We start from the raw sequence: 21,044 nt of genomic DNA, 5'->3' as shown, positions 1-21,044 counted from the left end.
CAAGAGAGGAAAGGTCAGAGGAGCAATTACTGCAGCCGTGTCCATCAATAGTGAGAGAGAGAAGGTGGGGGTCAGTGTGTGCCCTGGACAGGCCGGGAAACTATTTGTTTGCTGTGACCAGCTTTCCTTCTGTCACAAATAGCCTCCTGTAGCCCAGTGACACAAACAGCCAATTAAACTCGAGCCAATTTCCTTTGGTCGGGTGAGGTCTCCCTTTGTGAAACACGGCTGTTGTTAAAGCTTCTCATTCTCACTCGCTCACAGTGAGACAGTATCCACTGTCCCTTTTATTCCATGGGCTTCATCTTTGCTGGTATTGGTAACACGCCCGGTATCACTAAACACAAAACCCAGTCTGTCAATCACTTTCAGCTACTGGACTTAGCGTGTGCCCCACAGCATCTCTCTCACCTTCGATGTGTGAATAGGGCATCACACCTGCAAAGCTTGTTTAAGTTTGTATCCACGGAGCAAATTTATTTGAGAAAAGCCTGTAGGAAGATGAGACACATTTCAGGTGCCAATGTGCTGCTGGTTTGCCCGGCATTTTGCCTGCCATGAAAAATAACTGAACATTTCTCCCAGTGTAACCTTTGCTGTAATGAAATGTGTCTTTTAATAAGCCTCATGTCCTTGCTCATGTCTGCTGCAATTGTGTAGAAAGAGGATGTGTGAAGTGATGGTGTTTGTATCGAGATGTGAAACGAGGAAATGGTATTGGCGTGTGGCAGTGACACAGCCTTGTGGTCACAGGCAGAACCATGCACCGATATCCTTGTCGTTATGGTTTGAGCAGAGTCAGTTCATGAATGCTCAAGCTAAGAGGTGCCAGGGATCGGGAGCAGCGGCAGTAAATAAAATCTAAATGTAAATTCCGATGTAGTTTATCTTCATTTATTCCTATTATAATAGCTTTTGCTGAATGTGGCCTATGCCAAGTGCCAGGATATTGGATCAGGCCCACCACAGAAAATGAGTTTGACACCTTGAGGTAGATAATGTCAACCGGATTCCGCCATCCACCAACCGAACAACTTCTTCACAAACTCAAGCTAGTTTGTAAGATGTGACCATGTTTACCAGAATCCATGTTCAGTATCTGTAATGGCCCCTTCCCTTTCCCCATGATGGAAAACAACAGCTCTCAGGATCCCTTCTAGCACCTTCCTGGTGATCAAGGTCACGTTGATGGGCCTTCAGTTCCTGAGCTCTGACTTGTGGCCAATTTGGAAAATGGGAACTACATGTGCTATCTTCCAATCTCAGGGAACAACCCATGACTCTACTGAGCTGTTGGAGATATGGGCAAGTGGCTGACAGAGCACCCGTCCCATCTCTTTAAACACCCTTGGGTGGATATCATCCGCACCTTACACCGTCAAGATTAACCCGCACGGTGACTTTCCTGACTGTGAAAAGAGATGAGAAAGACCAAAGTGCCATTTGCCCCTCTCAGTGTGACCCTGAAGGACTGTGTCGAGGCTGAAGTTCTCCCCCATACGATCTTCCCCCAGATTGTCCTCTCTGAGCTCCAGCCAGGTGATGCTAAACACACGGGTGGGAAAGACAAAAATCTACAGCAATGTGTTGAAAGCAACACGAATTTATTTGTCTATATCCCAAATATTAAACTCCAGTCCAGTTACCAGAGTTATTAACATCAGCGGAAACAAACCCCAACTGTCAGAATGAACATGGTTCAGTCGGGATGTGATTAACAGCAGCAATAACAGCAGATACCAACCCCTGCAGTCACTTGTGAACTTGCTGGTGTATCAGTAGGTGCAATGACTGAATGAATCCCTTCCCACACTCCGGGTGGAGTAGCGGCGAGAGATCAGGGCTGAGAGATTGGGGCCCACGAGAGGCGAGAGTTTGGGGTGGAGAGATTGTGGCCTACGAGAGGCACGAATTCGGGGCCCGGAAGAGGCAAGGGCCCAGGGACAGCATGGGCCAGACCACACTGTGATCTATGGGCATTAGGATTATGTGCACCAGGTCTGTGTAGCAGAGCTTGGTCTCCAGTCGTCTTGTTTAACACTTGCCACTGGACCAAGACCTTGCTCTGTCCAGCCCGTGTGGTGGCTGGCGTACAACGGACACACACATTAAAAGAATGCATGCACAGGCATCTCCCACCCTTCAATATGTAGTTCGGGACCTGGAATATCAGATCTCATATTGAAACATCTGTGAACTCATCCCTTTTTGGTATGGAAGTGGGTCATCCTCGATTCAAGGGACTGTCTAATACTATACTGCACAGGAGGCCAGGGATTGACTTCCGCATCCAGCACCCACCCTGATACAGAGCGGCTGGGAACTGCTGGGCCTGCTGTATAAATGCAACCAGTTGTTTTCATGGTTTGGGTGAGGCGCTGCCCCCGGTGTTTACTGGGGCCGAGCCCGGTTCTCTGACTCGGGGCGGGGGAGGTGGCCACACTCGGTGTTGTCCGGGGCCTGAGGGCCGCACTCGGTGCTGCCCGGGGCCTGAGAGCAGCACTCGGTGTTGCCTGGGGCCTGAGAGCCGCACTCGCTGTTGCCCGCGACCTGAGGGCCACACTTGGTGTTGTCTGGGGCCTGAGAGCCGCACTCGGTGTTGCCCGGGACCTGAGAGCCGCAGTCGGTTTTACCCGGGGCCTGAGAGCAGCACTCGGTGTTGCCTGGGGCCTGAGAGCCACACTCGCTGTTGCCCGCGACCTGAGGGCCACACTTGGTGTTGTCTGGGGCCTGAGAGCCGCACTCGGTGTTGCCCGGGACCTGAGAGCCGCAGTCGGTTTTACCCGGGGCCTGAGAGCAGCACTCAGTGTTGCCCGGGGCCTGAGGGCCGCACTCGGTGTTGCCCTGCGCCGTGCTCGCTCCGCTCTGTCCCTGGGAGCCTCTCCGCACATGGAGGTGCTCTCTGGGAACCAGTCCTTCACACGCGTTGCCTCCCTGCTGATGGAGATTGGGTGTATTCCCCCGGGCGGAGCACTCTGGGTACAATCATTCGCTATTGTCAGGGAGTGGTACAGCACAGAAGGCCATGCGACCCATCGTGTCTGTGCCAGTTCTTCAGTGGAGCTGTTCAATGAGTCTCACTGCTCTCCTCTTTACCGATAGCTCGGTATATTCTTCCCGGCAAGTATTTATCCAATTCCCTTTTAAAAGTTACGATTGAATCTGCTTCCACCACCCTTTCGGATAGTGCATTCTGGATCATAACAATTCGCTGGGTAACAAATGATCCCACATTTCACCTCTCGTTATTTTGCCAATCATCGGAAGTCTGACTCCTTCCCTAATGCCGCTGGAAAGAATTTCCATATTTACTCTTTCTTCTAAATCATTCATAATTTTGTACATCTCTGTCAAATCTCCTTTTACCATTTTTTGCTCTCTGGAGAAAACTTCACCAGGCTCTCCACATCACGGAAGTCCCACATCCCTGGCACCGCTACTTCCGCACCTTCTCTAAAAGCTTGGCATCATTCCGAAAGTTTGGAGCCCAAACTTGAACACAATTCTCCAGCTGAGGCCGAACCAGTTTTTTTATAAAGGTTTGGCAAACTAAACATCAAATGCTGATATTTCTCTGATGGGGTTTAAAGGGCGAGGTCCATCCAGTCAGTTGGATGTGTCAATGAGACTGCGATCTGAAATAAGCGCATTTGGAGTGGAGAGCCAGGGACATGCTGTGTAACTGGGCGCAAACAGTCCTGCACTCCCCCCACATCACTTGTTTCCCATTTGGCATGAAAGGAACGTGATAGTTGTAACAATTCATTTGATTTGATTTCAAATAGTTTAGTATAGAAATTGAATTATGTTTCTATGATTTTTTCGCCCCAACTCAGGTTCAAGGCCTCAATTTTTCGCTTCGACTGTGTACTGTCACAGGATTCGAATTCTGCGACTGTACATTGCAATTCCAACCCTGGGACTGTATATTGGGATTCTAACCCTGGGAGTGTATGTGGGCATTCTTACCCTGGGGGAGAGTACATAGGGATTCTAACCCTGGCACTGTACATGGGGATTCTAACCCTGGGACTGTACATGGGGATTCTAACCCTGAGAGAGTACATGGGGATTCTAAACCTGGTACTGTACATGGGGATTCTAAGTCTGGCCCTGTACATGGGGATTCTAAACCTGTCACTGTAAATAGGGATTCAAAACCTGGCACTGTACACGGGGATTCTAACCATGGAACTGTATATCGTGTCCAGGCATTCGGGCCCCCTATGGAGCCGACCAGGCCTCTACTTCCCCGCAGTGCTCCAGGTGTGGTCTAGCCAGGGCTTTGTGCAGCTGCAGAAGGCTGGCAGTGCCCATGGAATAGTATCAAGGGAGGTAGCTTAGTCGTGACTTTCATTTTAAACTTTAAATCAACTTGGGAAACTTATAAATAACTTGGGAAAACGGTTTAAAACTCCAGAAGAAACATTTAAAACTTCTGAAAAAACTTTTAACCAACATGGAAGAACTTTCAGGAATTCTTTTCTTTAAATTTGTTTTTATTGAGGAATTGAATACAGTACCCCAATCTAACGAGAAAATAGTTTGGTGTGTTTTATTAGCATAATTTTCAGACATTTGAAACCAGGTTACACACGACGATGCCTGGCAAGCAGGTGTGCCTCCGACAAGGTGACCTGGACGTCAGCCTCCCGCCTCCCCCCAGAGGCGAGATTTTATCCCTCCATTTATGTATTTATTTGTCTATATCCCAAATATTAAACTCCAGTCCAGTTACAGGAGTTATCATCAGCAGAAACAAACTCCAATTGTCAGAATGTACATTGTTCAGTCAGGATGTGATTAACAGCAGATTCCACCCCTGCACTCAGTTGTGAACTCGCTGGTGTGCCAGCAGGGTGGATGACTGAGTGAATCCCTTCCCACACTCAGAGCAGGTGAACGGCCTCTCCCCAGTGTGAACTCGCTGGTGTCTCAGCAGGCCGGATGACCGAAAGAATCCTTTCCCACACTCAGAGCAGGTGAATTGCCTCTCCCTAGTGTGAATTCCCTGGTGTGCCAGCAGGTGCGATGGCTGAGTGAATCCCTTCCCACACACGGAGAAGGTGAACGGCCTCTCCCAAGTGTGAACTCGCTGGTGTGCCAGCAGGTCAGATGACTGAAAGAATCCCTTCCCACACTCAGAGCAGGTGAACAGCCTCTCCCCAGTGTGAATTCGCTGGTGTGACTGCAGGTGGGATGACTGAGTGAATCCCTTCCCACACGTAGAGCAGGTGAACGTCTCTCCCGAGTATGAACTCGCTGGTGTGTCAACAGGTGGGATGACTGAGTGAATCTCTTCCCACACACGGAGCAGGTGAATGGCCTCTCCACAGTGTGAATACGTCGATGAATTTCCAGTTCTGATGGCGACCTGAATCCCTTCCCACAGTCCCCACATTTCCACGGTTTCTCCATGGTGCGGGTATCCATGTGACTCTCCATGGTTGGATGATCAGTTGAAGCCTCGCCCACACACACAACACGTTTACAGTTTCTCCGCGCTGTGAATGGTGCGATGTTTCTTCAAGCTGTGTAACTGATTAAAGCTCTTAGCACAGGCAGTGCACTGGAACACTCACTCAGGTGTGTGTGTGTCTCGGTGCTTTTCCAGTCACACTGATATTTAAAATATTGTCCCACAGGCAGGACAGACAAATATTTCTCGTTCCGCTTTCAAAGACCGATGATATTCACGTCCTGATGAATCGATTGACTCCGTCAGATCTTGACGCGATGTTTGGTTTCTGTTTCCTGTCTGAAAATCTCCCCTTCTAATATGCTGTAAAAGGAGATAACAAAACTCATCACTGTCAGTGCAAGACACAAATTCAGGATAGACACATCTCGGGGCCAGGTTTCGACAGGAGTTGCTCCGATTGTTTTGGAGTATCCAATAAATCACAATTCTCCACGTTTAGTTTGTTCCACTTTCAGTCAGTTAGTTCAGTTTCTTTTTCCAGCCACTTACGCCCGTTTTGGCCAGTTAAGCAAGTTTAGACAGCGAAAAGTTACTCAAAACTAATTTAGGCCTGAGTCAGTGCTCACGTTTGTACGCTCAGAAAAACCTTGTGGAGACTTTAGAAATCAGGCGCCGGTAGCCAGAGATGGCGGGTGGGGGAGGGGTTGTGGAGGGAAGGGAAGTTCGAGGATTTTCCAAAGCATTAAATACTTCACTTTTAAAAATAAAGAACCATCATCAATAATAAATGATCAATAACTCAATCAATAAATAACATTTAAAAATAAATTAAAAATCAATCAATAAATAAAAAATTAAAAGTTGCTACCTCACCTACTGCAGCACCTATCTGTTCAGGAGCACTGCGAGCCCTCCAGCAGCACACACAGCCCTGCCTGCCTCCTTACATTTTCAAGGTTGAAGAGTTCAGGCGGGGGGTGCCACTGGGGAAGAGTTTGGGCAGGGCCCGCCGCCGGGGAAGAGTTTGGGTGGGGCCCGCCGCCGGGGAGGTGGTCGGGTGGGGCCCGTCGGAGAGATGGTCAGACGGCCCCATCACGGAGCTGGTGTTTGGGCGGGCCGACAGGGAGGCCTTGAGGTAAGAGCAGTCGCAGTGATGCGAGGCCCGAGGACAGGCAGCGGCGAGGTGAGGGACGGTGAGGCAAGGCGAGGGGCGGCAAGGCGAGGCTCATGCAGGCAGGCTACTCGGCCCGGGCTAGGGGAAGTGAACATCGCGTCGTTCCTTCGGCCAGTGATAGGATCGCCCACAGCCACGACACGCTGGGAGGGCCAGGAGCTACTGTGTACACACGCAGACCCCACTGCACACACAGGCAGCTGCCGACACTCTTTTTGGCGCATGGCTGTAGCTCCGCCCCCCGCTGCTTCTCTTGTGCTCAGCCCAAAGCAGGCCAGATCACCGTGGAGAATCCCGAGGTAAGTATAAGGCTCACTTTTCCTTCGAGAAAGTCGGTGGACCTCTCGGAGATGCACCGTTCTATGGGTCAGTCGAAACTTGGCCTCCTAGTTTCCATGGAACATTCTATCCTCTCTTGTTCTTCCAAAGCTGTAAATCCCTGTCCCACACATAGTCTCTCCTGCTGTGCTGAAATCCAAATCAACACACAATTCTAAACTGTTTCTCCTCCACTCACAGTTTTCACCACCAATTCTGACTGGGTTCAGAAATACACTCACTGGTACACTTCCTTCTCCTATAGGAGTGGACTCTGGCTGGGTTCACTTGTACACTCACTGGTTCCCCTCCCATGTGTGTGGTGATTCTGGTTATTCTCAGTACTACACAAACTGATTCCCCTCCCTCTGCTCCCCTAAAGGTACTGACTCTGGCTGGGTTCAGTTCTACACTCACTGGTTCCCCTCCCCTGAAGGTGCTGACTCTGGCTGGGTTCAGTTCTACACTCACTGGTTCCCCTCCCTCTCCTCCCCTGAAGGTACTGACTCTGGCTGGGTTCAGTTCTACACTCACTGGTCCCCCTCCCCTGAAGGTACTGACTCTGGCTGGGTTCAGTTCTACACTCACTGGTTCCCCTCCCCTGAAGATACTGACTCTGGCTGGGTTCAGTTCTACACTCACTGGTTCCCCTCCCTCTCCTCCCATGAAGGTGCTGACTCTGGCTGGGTTCAATTCTACATTCACCAGTTTCTCTCCAATATATGTCCCATGTGCCCGATCTGCATGTGTGAACCTCGACAGTGAGTGTCGACAGGCTATTCCACTGTCCTCACCTGAGGCCTCACACATGCATTTCCCAGCAGGATCACTGGACCCTCCTCAAAATGGCTCAGTTTCTAAACAATAAGGTGATAAGTGGTTATGGGGAGCGGGCAGGGAACAGAAGAACACAAGAAATAGGAGCAGGAGTAGGCTATAGCACCCCTCGAGCCTGCTCCGCCATTCAATAAGATCATGACTGATCTGATCATGGACTCAGCTCCACTTACCGGCCTGCTCCCCATAATCTCTTATCGTTTAAGAAACTGTCGATTTCTGTCTTAATTTTATTCAATGTCCCAGCTTCCACAGCTCTCTGAGGCAGCAAATTCCACAGATTTACAACCGTTTGATAGAAGAAATTTCTCCTCATCTCTGTTTTAAATGGGCGGCCCCATATTCGAAGATTATGCCCTCTAGTTCTAGTCTCACCTATCAGTAGAAATATCCTCTCTGCATCCACCTTGTCAAAACCCCTCATAATCTTATACATTTCGATAAGATTACCTCTCATTCTTCTGAATTCCAATGAGTAGAGGCCCACCCTACTCAACCTCATAGGTCAACCCCCTCATCCCCGCAATCAACCTCGTGAACCTTCTCTGAACTGCCTCCAAAGCATGTATATCCTTTCGTAAATATGGAAACCAAAACTGCACGCAGTAGTCCAGCTGTGGCCTCACCAATACCTTATATAGCTGTAGCAAGACTTCCCTGCTTGTATACTCCATCCCCTTTGCAATAAAAGCCAAGATACCATTGGCGTTCCTGATCACTTGCTGTAACTGCATACTATTCTTTTGTGTTTCATGCAGAAGTACCTCCAGGTCCCGCTGTACTGCAGCACTTCGCAATCTTTCTCCATTTAAATAATAACTTGTTCTTTGATTTTTTTTTCTGCCAAAGTACATGACCTCACACTTTCCAACATTGTACTCCATCTGACAAATTTTTCCACTCACTTAGCCTGTTTATGACCTTTTGCAGATTTTTTGTGTGCTCACACATTGCTTTTCCTCCCATCTTTGTATCGTCAGCAAACCTGGCTACGTTACACTCAGTCCCTTCTTCCACGTCGTTAATATAGATTGTAAATAGTTGGGGTCCCAGCACTGATCCCTGCGGCACCCCACGAGTTACGAGTTGCCAACCCGAGAATGAACCATTTATCCCGACTCTCTGTTTTCTGTCAGTTAGCCAATCCTCAATCCATGCTAATATATTGCCCCCAACCTCCTCAACATTTCCTCATTAGTCCATCCCCTCATCTCCAGAATCAACCTCGTAAACCTTCTCTGAACTGCCTCCCCTCTCCACCGCTGAAGATGCTGTATCTATCTGGTTTCAGTTATGCACTCACTGGTTCCCCTGCCCTGAAGGTGCTAACTCTGGCTGGGATCCATTTTGCACTCACTGGTACCCCTCCCTCCCATCTGCCACTCCCCTTAGGGTGCTGACTCTTGCTGGGTTCAGATATAGACTCTCTGGTTCCCCTCTCATTCCCTGAAGGTGTAGAATCTGGCTGCGATCAGTTCGACAATCACTCATTTCCCTCCCACCCATCTCTCTCCTCCCCTGAAGGTACTGACTCTGGCTGGGTTCAATTCCACACTCACTGGTTCCTCTCCCCTGAAGGTACTGACTCTGGCTGGGTTCAGTTCTACACTCACTGGTTCCTCTCCCCTGAAGGTACTGACTCTGGCTGGGTTCAGTTCTACACTCACTGGTTCCGCTCCCCTGAAGGTACTGACTCTGGCTGGGTTCAATTCCACACTCACTGGTTCCTCTCCCCTGAAGGTACTGACTCTGGCTGGGTTCAGTTCTACACTCACTGGTTCCCTTCCCCTGAAAGTACTGACTCTGGCTGGGTTTAGTTCTGCACTCACTGGTTCCCCTCCCCTGAAGGTGCTGACTCTGGCTGGGTTCAGTTCTACACTCACTCGTTCCCCTCTCCTCCCTGGAAGATGCTGACTCTGTCTGGTTTCAGTTCTGCACTCACTGGGTAACATACGATATAGGAGCAGCAGTAAGCCATGTGGCCCCTCGAACCTGCTCCGCCATTTAATATCATCATGGCTGATCCGATCATGGACTCAGGTCCCCTTCCCTGCCCACTCCCCATAACCACTTATTGTTTAAGAAAGTGTCTAATTCTGTCTGAAATTTATACAATGTCCCAGCTTCCACACCTCTCAGAGGCAGTGAATTCCACACATCCACAACCCTCAGAAGAAATTTCTCCTCATCTCAGTTTTAAATGGAGGCCCCTTATTCTAAGATTATGCCCTCTAGTTCTAGTCTCCCCCATCAGTGAAACATCCTCTCTGCATCCACCTTGTCACGCCCCCTCATAATCTTATATGTTTCGATAAGATCACTTTTCTATCTTCTGAATTCCAATGAGTGTAGGCCCAACATATTCTACCTTTCCTCAGAAGTCAACCCCCTCATCTCCAGAATCAGCTTTGTGAACCTTCTCTGAACTGCCTCCAAAGCAAGTATATCCTTTCGTAAATATGGAAACCAAAACTGCACGCAATATTCCAAGTGTGTCCTCACCAATACCCTGTACAACTGTAGCAAGACTTCCCAGCTTTTATACTCCATCCCCTTTGTAATAATTGCCAAGATTCCATTGGCCTTCCTGATCACTTGCTGTACCTGCATACTGATCTTTTGTGTTTCATGCATAAGTCCCCCCAGGTCCTGCTGTACAGAAGCACTTGGCAATCTTCCTCCATTTTAAATAATAATTTGATATGTGATTGTTTTTTCTGCTAAAGTGCATGACCTCACACTTTCCAACATTATACTCCATCTGCCAAGTTTTTGCCAACTCACTTAGCGTGTCAATGTGGTTTTGCATATTTTGTGTGTCCTCCTCACACATTGCATTTCCTCCCATCTTTGTATCATCAGCAAATGTGGCTACACTACACTCGGCCCCTTCTTCCAAGTCGTTAATATAGATTGTAAAAAGTTGGGGTCCCAGCACTGATCCCTGCGGCAACCCGCTAGTTACTGATTGCCAAACTGAGAATGAACCATTTATCCCGACTCAATATTTCCTTATAAGTCAACCCTCTCATCTCCGGAATCAACCTCCTCTCAACTGCCTCTCCTTTCCTCCCCTGAAGTTGCTGAATCTATCTGGTTTCAGTTCTGCACTCACTGGTTCCCCTCCCCTGATGGTGCTGACTCTGGCTGGGTTCAGTTCTACACTCACTGGATCCCCTCCCCTGAAGGTACTGACTCTGGGTGGGTTCAGTTCCACACTCACTGGTTCCCCTCCCCTGAAGGTACTGACTCTGGATGGGTTCAGTTCTACACTCACTGGTTCCCCTCCCCTGAAGGTGCTGATTCTGCCTGGGTCCAGTTGTATACTCACTGGTTCCCCTCCCTCCCATCTGCCCCGTCCCTGAAGGCACTAACTCCGGCTGTTTTCAATTCCACACTCACTGTTTCCCATCCCTCCGCTCTCCAGCAGGCAGAGTTTAGGGAGCTAGGAGAGAGATTAAAAAGCAGGACCTCAAAGGGTAGTAATCTCCGAATTCCTCCCGATGTCACGAGCTAGTGACTACAGAAACAGGAGGATAGAGCAGATGAATGCCTGGCTGGAGAAATAGTGCAGGCGGGAGGGCTTTACTTTCCTGAGGCACTGGGACCGCTTCTGGGGGAGGTGGGACATGGACAAACCAGATGGGTTGCACCTCAACAGAGCCGGGACCAATATCCTCACGGTGGGGTGTGCTCGTGCTTTTGGGGAGGGGTTAAACTAGCTTGGCAGGGGGATGGGAACCTGAAAATAGATTCAGTAGGGAGGGGAGTAAAGCTGGAATTAGAAAGCAAAAATAAAGAAAGTGAGTTTGAAGGAGAGAGGAAACAAGCAGGAAAAAAGTGTAAAAAAACACTTTGTCTCAATGCACATAGCATTTGAAACAAAATAGATGAGTTGATGGCACAAATAGATACAAATGGGTATGATCTGATAGCCATTACAGAGGCGTGGTTGCAAGGTGACCAGGTCTGGGAATTAAATATTTAGCGGTACTGGACATTCCGGAAGGACAGAAAGAAAGGAAAAGGACGTGGAGTAGCTCTATTGATAAAGGATGGAATCACTGCAATAGTAAGAAACAATATTGGCTCAAATGATCAGGATGTTGAAACGGTTTGGGTGGAGATAAGGAACAATAAGAGGAAAAAGTCACTGGTGGGTGTAGTCGATAGGCCCCCTAACAAGAGCTACTCTGTTGGTCAGCGCATAAACCAGGAAATAGTGGGGGCTTGTAAAAAGGGAACAGCAATAATCATGGGTGATTTTAACCTCCATATTGAATGGACAAATCAAATTGGTCAGGGTAGCCTTGAGGAGGAGTTCATAGAGTGCATAAGGGACGGGTTCCTTCAGCAGTATGTAACGGAACCAACCAGGGGGCAGGCCATCTTAGATCTGGTCCTGTGTAATGAGACAAGATTACTAAACAATCTCCGAGTAAAGGATCTCTTGGAATGAGTGATCATAGCATGATCTGAATTTGAAATTTAGATGGTGGGTGAGAAAGTTGGATCTCTAACCAGCGTACTAATCTTAAATAAAGGAGACTATGCATGTATGAGGGCAGAGTTGGGTAAAGTGGACTGGGAAAATAGATTTAAGTGTAGGACGGTTGATGAACAGTGGTGTACATTTAAGGAGATATTGATTGCACAACTCTCAAGAAAAATATATTCCAGTGAGGATGAAAGGGTGTAAAAGAAAAGATAGCCATCCGTGGCTAACTCAAGAAATAAAGGACGGTATCCAATTAAAAACAAGGGCATACAAAGTGGCCAAAACTCGTGGGAGGACAGAAGACTGGGAAGCTTTTAAAAGCCAGCAAAGAATGACTAAAAAAATGATTAAGAAAGGGAAGATAGACTATGAAAGTAAACTAGCACAAAATATAAAAACAGATAACAAGAGTTTCTATAGGTATATAAAAAGGAAAATTGTGGCTAAAGTCAATGTTGGTCCCTCAGAGGACTAGACCGGGGAATTAGTGATGGGGAACATGGAGATGGCAGAAATTCTGACAAATATATTCTATCAGTCTTTACGGCCGAGGACACTAACAATATCCCAACAGTGGACAGTCAAGGGGCTACAGGGGGGAGGAACTTAACACAATCACTAAGAAGGTGGTACTCAGTAAGATAATGGGACTAAAGGCGGATAAATCCCCTGGAGCTGATGGCTTGCATCCTGGGGTCTTAAGAGAAGTCGCAGCAGGGACAGTGGATGCATTGGTTGTAATTTACAAAAAATTCCCTGGATTCTGGGGAGGTCCCAGTGATTGGAAAACTGCAAATGTAATGTCCTTATTTAAAAAAGGAGGCAGAAAAAAAGCAGGAAACTATAGACCAGTTAGCCTAACATCTGTGGTTGGGAAAATGTTGGAGTCCATCATTAAAGAAGCAGTAGCAAGATATTTGGAAAAGCAAAATTTGGTCAGGCAGAGTCAGCATGGATTTATGAAGGGGAAGGCATGTTTGACACATTTGCTGGAATTCTTTGAGGATGTAACAAACAGGGTCGATAAAGGGGAACCAGTGAGTGTGGTGTATTTGGACTTCCAGAAGATATTTGACAAGGTGCCACGTAAAAGTTCACAGGGTTGGGGGTAATATATCAGCAAGGATAGAGGATTGGCTAACTAACAGAAAACAGAGTGTCGGATAAATGGTTCATTCTCTGGTTGGCAACCAGTAACTAGTGGGTTGCTGCAGGGATCAGTGCTGGGACCCCAAATATTTACATTCTATATTCAAGAACTTGGAAGAAGGGACTGAATGTAATGTTGCCGAGTTTGCTGACGATACAAAGGATGGGAGGAAAAGCAATATGTGAGTACACATAAAATCTGCAAAAGGACATAGACAGGCTAAGTGAATGGGAAAAAATTTGGCAGATGGAGTATAATATTAGAAAGTGTGAGGTCATGCACTTTGGCAGAAAAAAAATCAAAGAGCAAGTTATTATTTAAATGGAGAAAGATTACAAAGTGCTGCAGTACAGCGGGACCTGGAGGCACTTGTGCATGAAACACAAAAGGATAGTATGCAGGTACAGCAAGTGATCAGGAAAGCGAATAGAATCTTGGCATTCCTGATCCATGTTTCTGAAAAGATATACTTGCTTTGGAGGCAGTTCAGAGAAGGTTTCGGGGATGAGGGGGATGACTTATGAGGAAAGGTTGAGTAGTTTGGGCCTCTACCCATTGGAATTCAGAAGAATGAGAGGTGATCTTATCGAAACGTATAAGATTATGAGGGGGGCGGACAAGGTGGATGCAGAGAGAATGTTTCCACTGATGGGGGAGACTCGAACTAGAGGGCATAATCTTAGAATAAGGGGCCACCCATTTAAAATTGAGATGAGGAGAAATGTCTTCTCTCAAAGGGTTGTAAATCTGTGGAATTTGCTGCCTCAGAGAGCTGTGGAAGTTGGGTCATAGAAACATAGAAAATAGTTGCAGGAGTGGGCCATTCGGGGTTTTTGTGACTGGAAGGCTGTTTCCAGTGGGGTTCTGCAGGGCTCAGTGCTGGGTCCCTTGTTTTTTCTGGTATATATCAATGACTTGGACTTCAATGTTGGGGGTATGATTAAGAAGTTTGCAGGTGAAACTAAAATAGGCTGTGTGGTTGAGAATTAAGAACAAAACTGCACACTGCAGGAAACTATAAATGTACTTTTCAGGTGGGCAGTAAAGTGGCAAATGGAATTTAATCCAGATAAGTGTGAGGTAATGCATTTGGGGAGGTCTAACAAGGCAAGGGATTACACATTAAATGCTACAACACTGAAAATTGTAGAGGAACAAAGGGACCTTGAAGTGTAGGTCCACAGATCCCTGAAAGTGGCAGGCCAGGTCGATAAGGTGTTTAAGAAGGCATATGGAATACTTGCCTGTATTAGTCGAGGCATGGAATACAAGAGCTAGGAGGTTATGCTTGAAATGGTTAGGCCGCAGTTGGAATACTGTGTGCAGTTCTGGTCATCACATTACAGGAAAGATGTGATTGTACTGGAAAGGGTACAGAGGAGATTTACAAGAATGTTGCCTGGACTGGAGAATTTTGGCGATGAGGAAAGATTGGAGATGCAGAGTCCATTTTCTTTGGATCAGAGGACACTGAGGGGAGACCTGATGAAAGTATTAAATTATAAGGGGCTTGGATAGAGTGGATAGGAAGGACCTGTTTCCTGTGGCAGAGTGGTCAATAACAAGGAGGCACAGATTTAAAGTAATTGGTTCAGAGGAGATACGAAGGGAAATTTCTTCACCCAGAGGTTTGTGGGGGTCTGGAACTCACTGCCTGAAAGGGTGGTAGAGGCAGAAACACTCAGCACATTTGAAAAATACTTGGATGTGCACTTCAACTGTCATCACCGACAGGGCTACGGACCGAGAGCAGGAGAGTGGGATTAGGCTGGATAGCTGTTTGTTGGCCGGCACGGACACAGTGGGCTGAAATGGTCTCCTGCCATGCTGTAAATTTCGATGATTTTATGATTTATGACCTAGATGAAGGGACCGAGTGTAATGTATCCAAATTTGCTGATGATACAAAACTAGGTGGGACAGTAAGCTGTGAGAACACAAGAGTCTGCACGATATACATAGATAGATTATGTGAGTGGGCAGTAAGGTGGCAGATGGAGTATAATGTAGGGAAATGTGAGGTTATTCACTTTGGTAGGAAAAACAGAAGAACAGAATATCTTTTAAATTATGAGAAACTTTTAAACTTTGGTGTTTAGAGAGATTTGGGGTGCCCGTGTGCAAGACACACAGAAAGTGAGCATGCAGGTATGCAAGCAATAAGGAAGGCAAATGGTTTGTCCTTTATTGCAAGGGGTTAGAATATAAGAGTAAGGAGGTCTTGCTACAATTGTACAGGGTCTTGGTGAGACCACACCTGGAGTACTGGGCACAGTTTTGGTCTCCTTATCGAAGGACGGAACCACTTGCCTTGGACACTGTGCAACAAAGGTTCACAAGATTGATTCCTGGGCTGTCTTATGATGAGATAGTGTGTAGAATGGGCCTATACACTCTCAAGTTTAGAATAATGAGAGGTGACCTCATTGAAACATACAAGGTTCTGAAGGGTACTGACAGGTTAGATGCTGAGTGGTTGATTCCCCTGGCTGGACTGTCGCAAACGAGGGGGCACAGTCTCAGGATAAGTGGTAGGCCATTTAAGACAGAATTGAGGAGAATTTTCTTCATTCAGAGGGTTGTGAATCTTTGGCATTCTCTCCCCCAGAGGGCTGTGGATGCTTAGTCTATTCAAGGTTGAGATTGATAGATTTTTGTATATTAAGCGAATCAAGGGATATGGAGATCAGGCGGGAAAGTGGAGTTGAGGGCGATGATCAGCCATGATCTCATTGAATTGCGGTGCAGGCTCGAGGGACCTTATGGCCACCTCCTGCCCCTATTTCTTATGTTGATATCCAGGGGGCTCTAGATTTATTAGTCCCACCCTTTTTCTTGAAGGTAACATACTTCCTCTGAACCCTCATTATCTCCTCGTTGAATGTCTCCCACTGCTCTGAGACTGATTTAACTTCAACATAAGAACATAAGATTTCAGAGCAGGAGTATGCCATTCGGACCCTCGAGCCTGCTCTGCCATTCAATGAGATCATGGCTGATCTTCTACCTCAACTCCACTTTCCTGCACTATTCCATATCCCTTGATTCCCTAAATTTACAAAAATCTATCGATCTCTGTCTTAAATATGCTCAAAGGCAGAGCCTCCACAGCCCTCTGGGGTAGAGAATTGCAAAGATTAATGAGTAAATACGTTTCTGCTCTTCACAGTCCTAAATGGCCAACCCCTTATTTTGAGACTGTGACCCCTGGTTCTAGACTCCTCAGCCAGAAACATCCTCCCTGCATCTATCCTGTCACGCCTTGTAAGAATTTTGTATGTTTCAATGAGATCATCTCTCATTCTTCTAAACTCTAGAGAATATGTGCCTAGGTCTACTCAATCTCTCCTCATAGGACACTCCTCCCACCACAGGAATTCAGTTTGGTGAACCTTCGTTGCCATCCTCAATGGCAAGTACATCCTTCCTTTGGTAAGCAGCCAAAACTGTACACAATACTCCAGCTGCAGTCTCACCAGGGCCCTATATAATTGCAGTAAGACATCTTTACTCCTGCACTCAAATCCTCTTGTAATAAAGGCCAACATACCATTTGCTTTCTTCGTTGCTTGCTGTACCTCCATATTAACTTTCAGTGATTCGTGTACAAGGACATACAAGGTCCCTCTGAACACCAAAGTTTCCCCATCTCTCACCATTTCAAATAGCTGTTTCGAGTCCACTTTGACTAAATCACATCTCAGCTTCGTAAAATTGGCTTTTCCCCAATTGAGAACTTTTATTCCTGGTCTATGTTTGTCCTTTTCCATAACTACCCTAAATCTAACTGAATTACGATCACAAGCACCAATGCTCTCCCACTGATACCCCTTCCACCTGCCCAGCTTCAGTCCCTAATACTAAGTCCAGAACTTCCCCCTCTCTTGTTGGGCTTGCTACGTACTGGCAAAAAAGTTCTGCTGGTTGCTGACCCCTCTGTGAAAGGAAATAGGTCCTTCCTCTCCACTATATCTGGGCCCCTCATAATTTTATACACCTCATTAAAGTCTCCCCTCAGCCTCCTTTGTTCCAAAGAAAACAAACTATTAAGAGTGTTGGTGGGCTGGAGGAGGTTACAGAGATAGCGAAGGGTGAGACCCTGGAGAGAGTTGAACAAGAGAATGCGTATTTTAAAGGCTGATGCCACCAGCCATCTCGCCCAGCACAGAATGTAACTCACTACTAACAGGAAGGATGTTACTTTAACTACTACGAATGCATAATGCGGGGAAATCAATCTCTGTCCCTTTAACTAACAGTGTCATGGAAAGAGGGAAATGAATGACCTTTAAACACCTGATTATCTTGGCACTGAAGTGTCAGAAACTCATGATAGGAACTCCAGGAAAACAAAGTACTGAGCAATGTTACATTGTTTTGTTAACAAAAGAAATCTCGATTTAATTTTTAAAAGATAAATTATTTAACAGGGGTTCACACAGACTCACCTGACAGGCCGACTCAGGATCCACCCCTCAAGCACTGCGATTGGTTGCAGAAAACGCTGCTCCCTTGGCCCAACGGCCCCTGACCTCTCTTCCTGTTGGTTCCCAGGACAATCAATCACCACTCGCCAACATTACACTGCAAGATCAAGTTGAGGGGCTTGGAGGAAGAAATAAAACAAGACCGTGAACCTAAGTGAAGAAATAAAATTGGAGAAGCATGATGAAATAAACAAGGATAGACAATATAAACTGAAGGGTACAATCCGAAAGGGGATGCATGAACAGTGAGACCTGCAGGTATATGTGCACAAATTACTGAAGGTGGCAGGACAGGTTGAGAAAGCAGTTAAAAAAGCTTACAGGTTGCTGGACAAGGAAGTTATGTTGAACCTTTGTAAAACACTGGTTCGGTCTCAACTGGAGCATTGTGTCCAATTCTGGGCACCGCACATTAGGATGTGAAGGCCTCAGAGAGGGTGCAGAAAAGATTGACAAGAATGATTCATGAGATGAGGGACTTCGGTTACGTGGATTGACTGGAGACGCTGGGGTTGTTCTCCTTGGAGCAGAGAAGGTTGAGAGGAGAATTGATAGAAGTGTTCAAAATCATTAGGGGTCCGGACAGAGTAGATAGAGAGCTACTGTTCCCACTGGCAGAAAGGTGGAGAATCAGAGGAGATGGATTTGAGGTGAATGGCAAAAGAACCAAAGGTGACATCAGAAAATCTATTTTATGCAGCGAGCGGTTAGAATCCGGAAAGCACGGCCTGAAAGGGTGGTGGAGGAAGACTCAATCACAGCTTTCAAAAAAAAAAAGTTGGATAAGTATCTGAAAGAAAACATTTGCAGGACTGGGGAAAGGGCGGGTCAGTGGGACTAGCTGGGAGCAGGCAAGAGCTCGACGGGCCGAATGGCCTTCCGTGCTGTAACCATTCTCTGATTGTGTGAGCAGAACCACTCTGTTCCCTGATACAATCTAAAGCCTTCCTGATTGTGAGCACCTGTTAAACCTGCCCTTCATCTTCACTACTCCAAGGAGAACCACCCCAGATGCTGCAGTCATCATCTTATTGAATGGCAGCAGGCTCGAGGGGCCAAAGGGCCGACTCATCTCCTATTTCTGATGTTCTCATGTGTTCATGTCACTGGTCCCCATCCTGCACCTGCTCCCTGCAGTAAGATGGCCGCCGCGCATGCTCCCTGCCCTGCAGCGGGACAATGGAAAGTATTGTGACGTCGAGGAAGCCCCGCCCGTGTTGCTCCCTGCTCCCCGTGGCGGGCGGACCCGTGCTGCCCAAAGATGGCGGCCAAACTCCCGGCAACCCCCGACAGTAACCAAGGCCCGTCCCCGCCCGAAGGTGCCCCACCCGCCGACTCAGCGGCAAATCTCACCGCCCGCGCGTGTCCGTGAGTCTGTGAGTCCTCAGGGAGGCTGGGCGCACTGCCCGGGCTGATCATCCATCCTCCGCGGGGGGGCAAAACGTCGTCTGTCCGCAGCTAATCTCCCACAATAGGCTGTCCCCACGTCTGCGCACAACTCCGCCTCGCCTCACCTGGGCCCCGAGCTCAAAGGCTGCGAGCGGAGCCCACCAACAAACCCCCCAACCGCCCGCAATCAGTGGCGGGGGGCGGGGCCGCGGCAACAATCAATCACTGGTCCCTGAAGATGCTGACTCTGGCTAGGTTCAGTTCTACACTCACTGGTTCCCCTCCCCTGAAGATACTGACTCTGGCTGGGTTCAGTTCTACACTCACTGGTTCCCCTCCCCTGAAGGTGCTGACTCTGGCTGGGTTCAGTTCTACACTCACTGGTTCCCCTTCCCTGAAGGTACTGACTCTGGCTGGGTTCAGTTCTACACTCACTGGTTCCCCTCCCCTGAAGGTACTGACTCTGGCTGGGTTCAGTCCTACACACACTGGTTCCCCTCCCCTGAAGGTACTGACTCTGGCTGGGTTCAGTTCTACACTCACTGGTTCCCCTCCCCTGAAGGTACTGACTCTGGCTGGGTTCAGTTCTACACTCACTGGTTCCCCTCCCCTGAAGGTACTGACTCTGGCTGGGTTCAGTTCTGCACTCACTGGTTCCCCTCCCCTGATGGTACTGACTCTGGCTGTGTTCAGTTCTGCACTCACTGGTTCCCCTCCCCTGAAGGTACTGACTCTGGCTGGGTTCAGTTGTACAGTCACTGGTTCCCCTCCCCTGAAGGTACTGACTCTGGCTGGGTTCAGTTCTACACTCACTGGTTCCCCTCCCCTGAAGGTACTGACTCTGGCTGGGTTCAGTTCCTGACACTGGCATCATTCACTTTGTTCCTGCACCAAGATGGCTGCGCATGCGCTCTGCTACTCACTGAATCAAGATGGCGGAGCGCTGAACCTGCCTTCCTGCACGAAGATGGCCGCCGTTAGCCGGGTCCTGTGACAGGGCGAAAGCCCCGAAGCTGCAACCGCCGATATTCCGGTTATTATTCCGGGCATGCGGCGGGCACCGGTTCTTTATGAAGCCTCCACGACTCCCTGCTGGTCGATTATTCCCCTCCGCCCCGCCGAAATGAACAGTTCTCAAGAACCTCTGAAAAAGATGTCTCCTCCGCCATTACACGCACTGCGCATGCTCTAAACACAGCCTGGGCCCGCGCCTGCGCACTGAGCTCCTGTAGTCTGGGTGCGTCACATTCTCCCCCGCGGGGCATGCTGGGTACATAGGGCCATGAGAAACAGGAGCAGGAGTGGGCAAGTTACGACACGGTTATGTACAGAGTAAAGCTGCCTCTATGCTGTCCTAAAGAATCCCAGGGCAGGGACAGCACGGGTTAGTTACAATTTAAAGCTTGCTGTACGCTGACTCATCAAACACTCCCAGGGCAGGTACAGCACATGTTGAATACATAGCAAGGATCCATCTGCACTGTCCCACCAGGTATTCCCAGGGTATGCACAGCACAGGTTAGATACAGAATAAAGCTCCCTCTGCACTGTCCCAAGAAACAATCCCAGGGCACGTACAGCACAATTATTTTGTTGTTGACCTGTAAATCAAATGCATCCTGATTAAAGGAGGGAGGGGAACTATAACCGACAAAATAAACCAATTAAACTTTGGACGGTAAACTTAAATCAAATTGAAATTTGGTTGCTGGAGCTGATGATGCACTCCAGTCCCTCCGGTGCCGACCTCTTACAGAAGGCTGCAAGCG

At 47.9% G+C, this 21,044-nt stretch overlaps 1 protein-coding gene and 1 pseudogene across 1 annotated transcript in view; one reads left to right on the top strand and one right to left on the bottom strand.

Annotated features, from left to right (window-relative positions):
- Positions 1 to 4,828: 4,828 nt before the first annotated feature.
- The window catches only part of LOC139235515 (zinc finger protein 229-like), a 211,144-nt pseudogene continuing 194,928 nt past the window's right edge, over positions 4,829 to 21,044 (bottom strand).
- Positions 6,819 to 21,044, top strand: part of LOC139235668 (probable G-protein coupled receptor 139) — a 65,316-nt gene continuing 51,090 nt past the window's right edge. Inside the window, exon 1 of the mRNA XM_070866709.1 lies at positions 6,819 to 6,895. Within this exon, the coding sequence (XP_070722810.1) occupies positions 6,819 to 6,895 (77 nt within the window). The remainder of the gene's footprint in view (positions 6,896 to 21,044) is intronic.

The sequence above is a fragment of the Pristiophorus japonicus genome, chromosome 23, assembly GCF_044704955.1.
Source record: "Pristiophorus japonicus isolate sPriJap1 chromosome 23, sPriJap1.hap1, whole genome shotgun sequence".
Classification (NCBI taxonomy): domain Eukaryota; kingdom Metazoa; phylum Chordata; class Chondrichthyes; family Pristiophoridae; genus Pristiophorus; species Pristiophorus japonicus.
The sequence above is the reverse complement of the archived record's forward strand: the minus strand, read 5'-3'. Positions and strand labels throughout refer to the sequence as shown.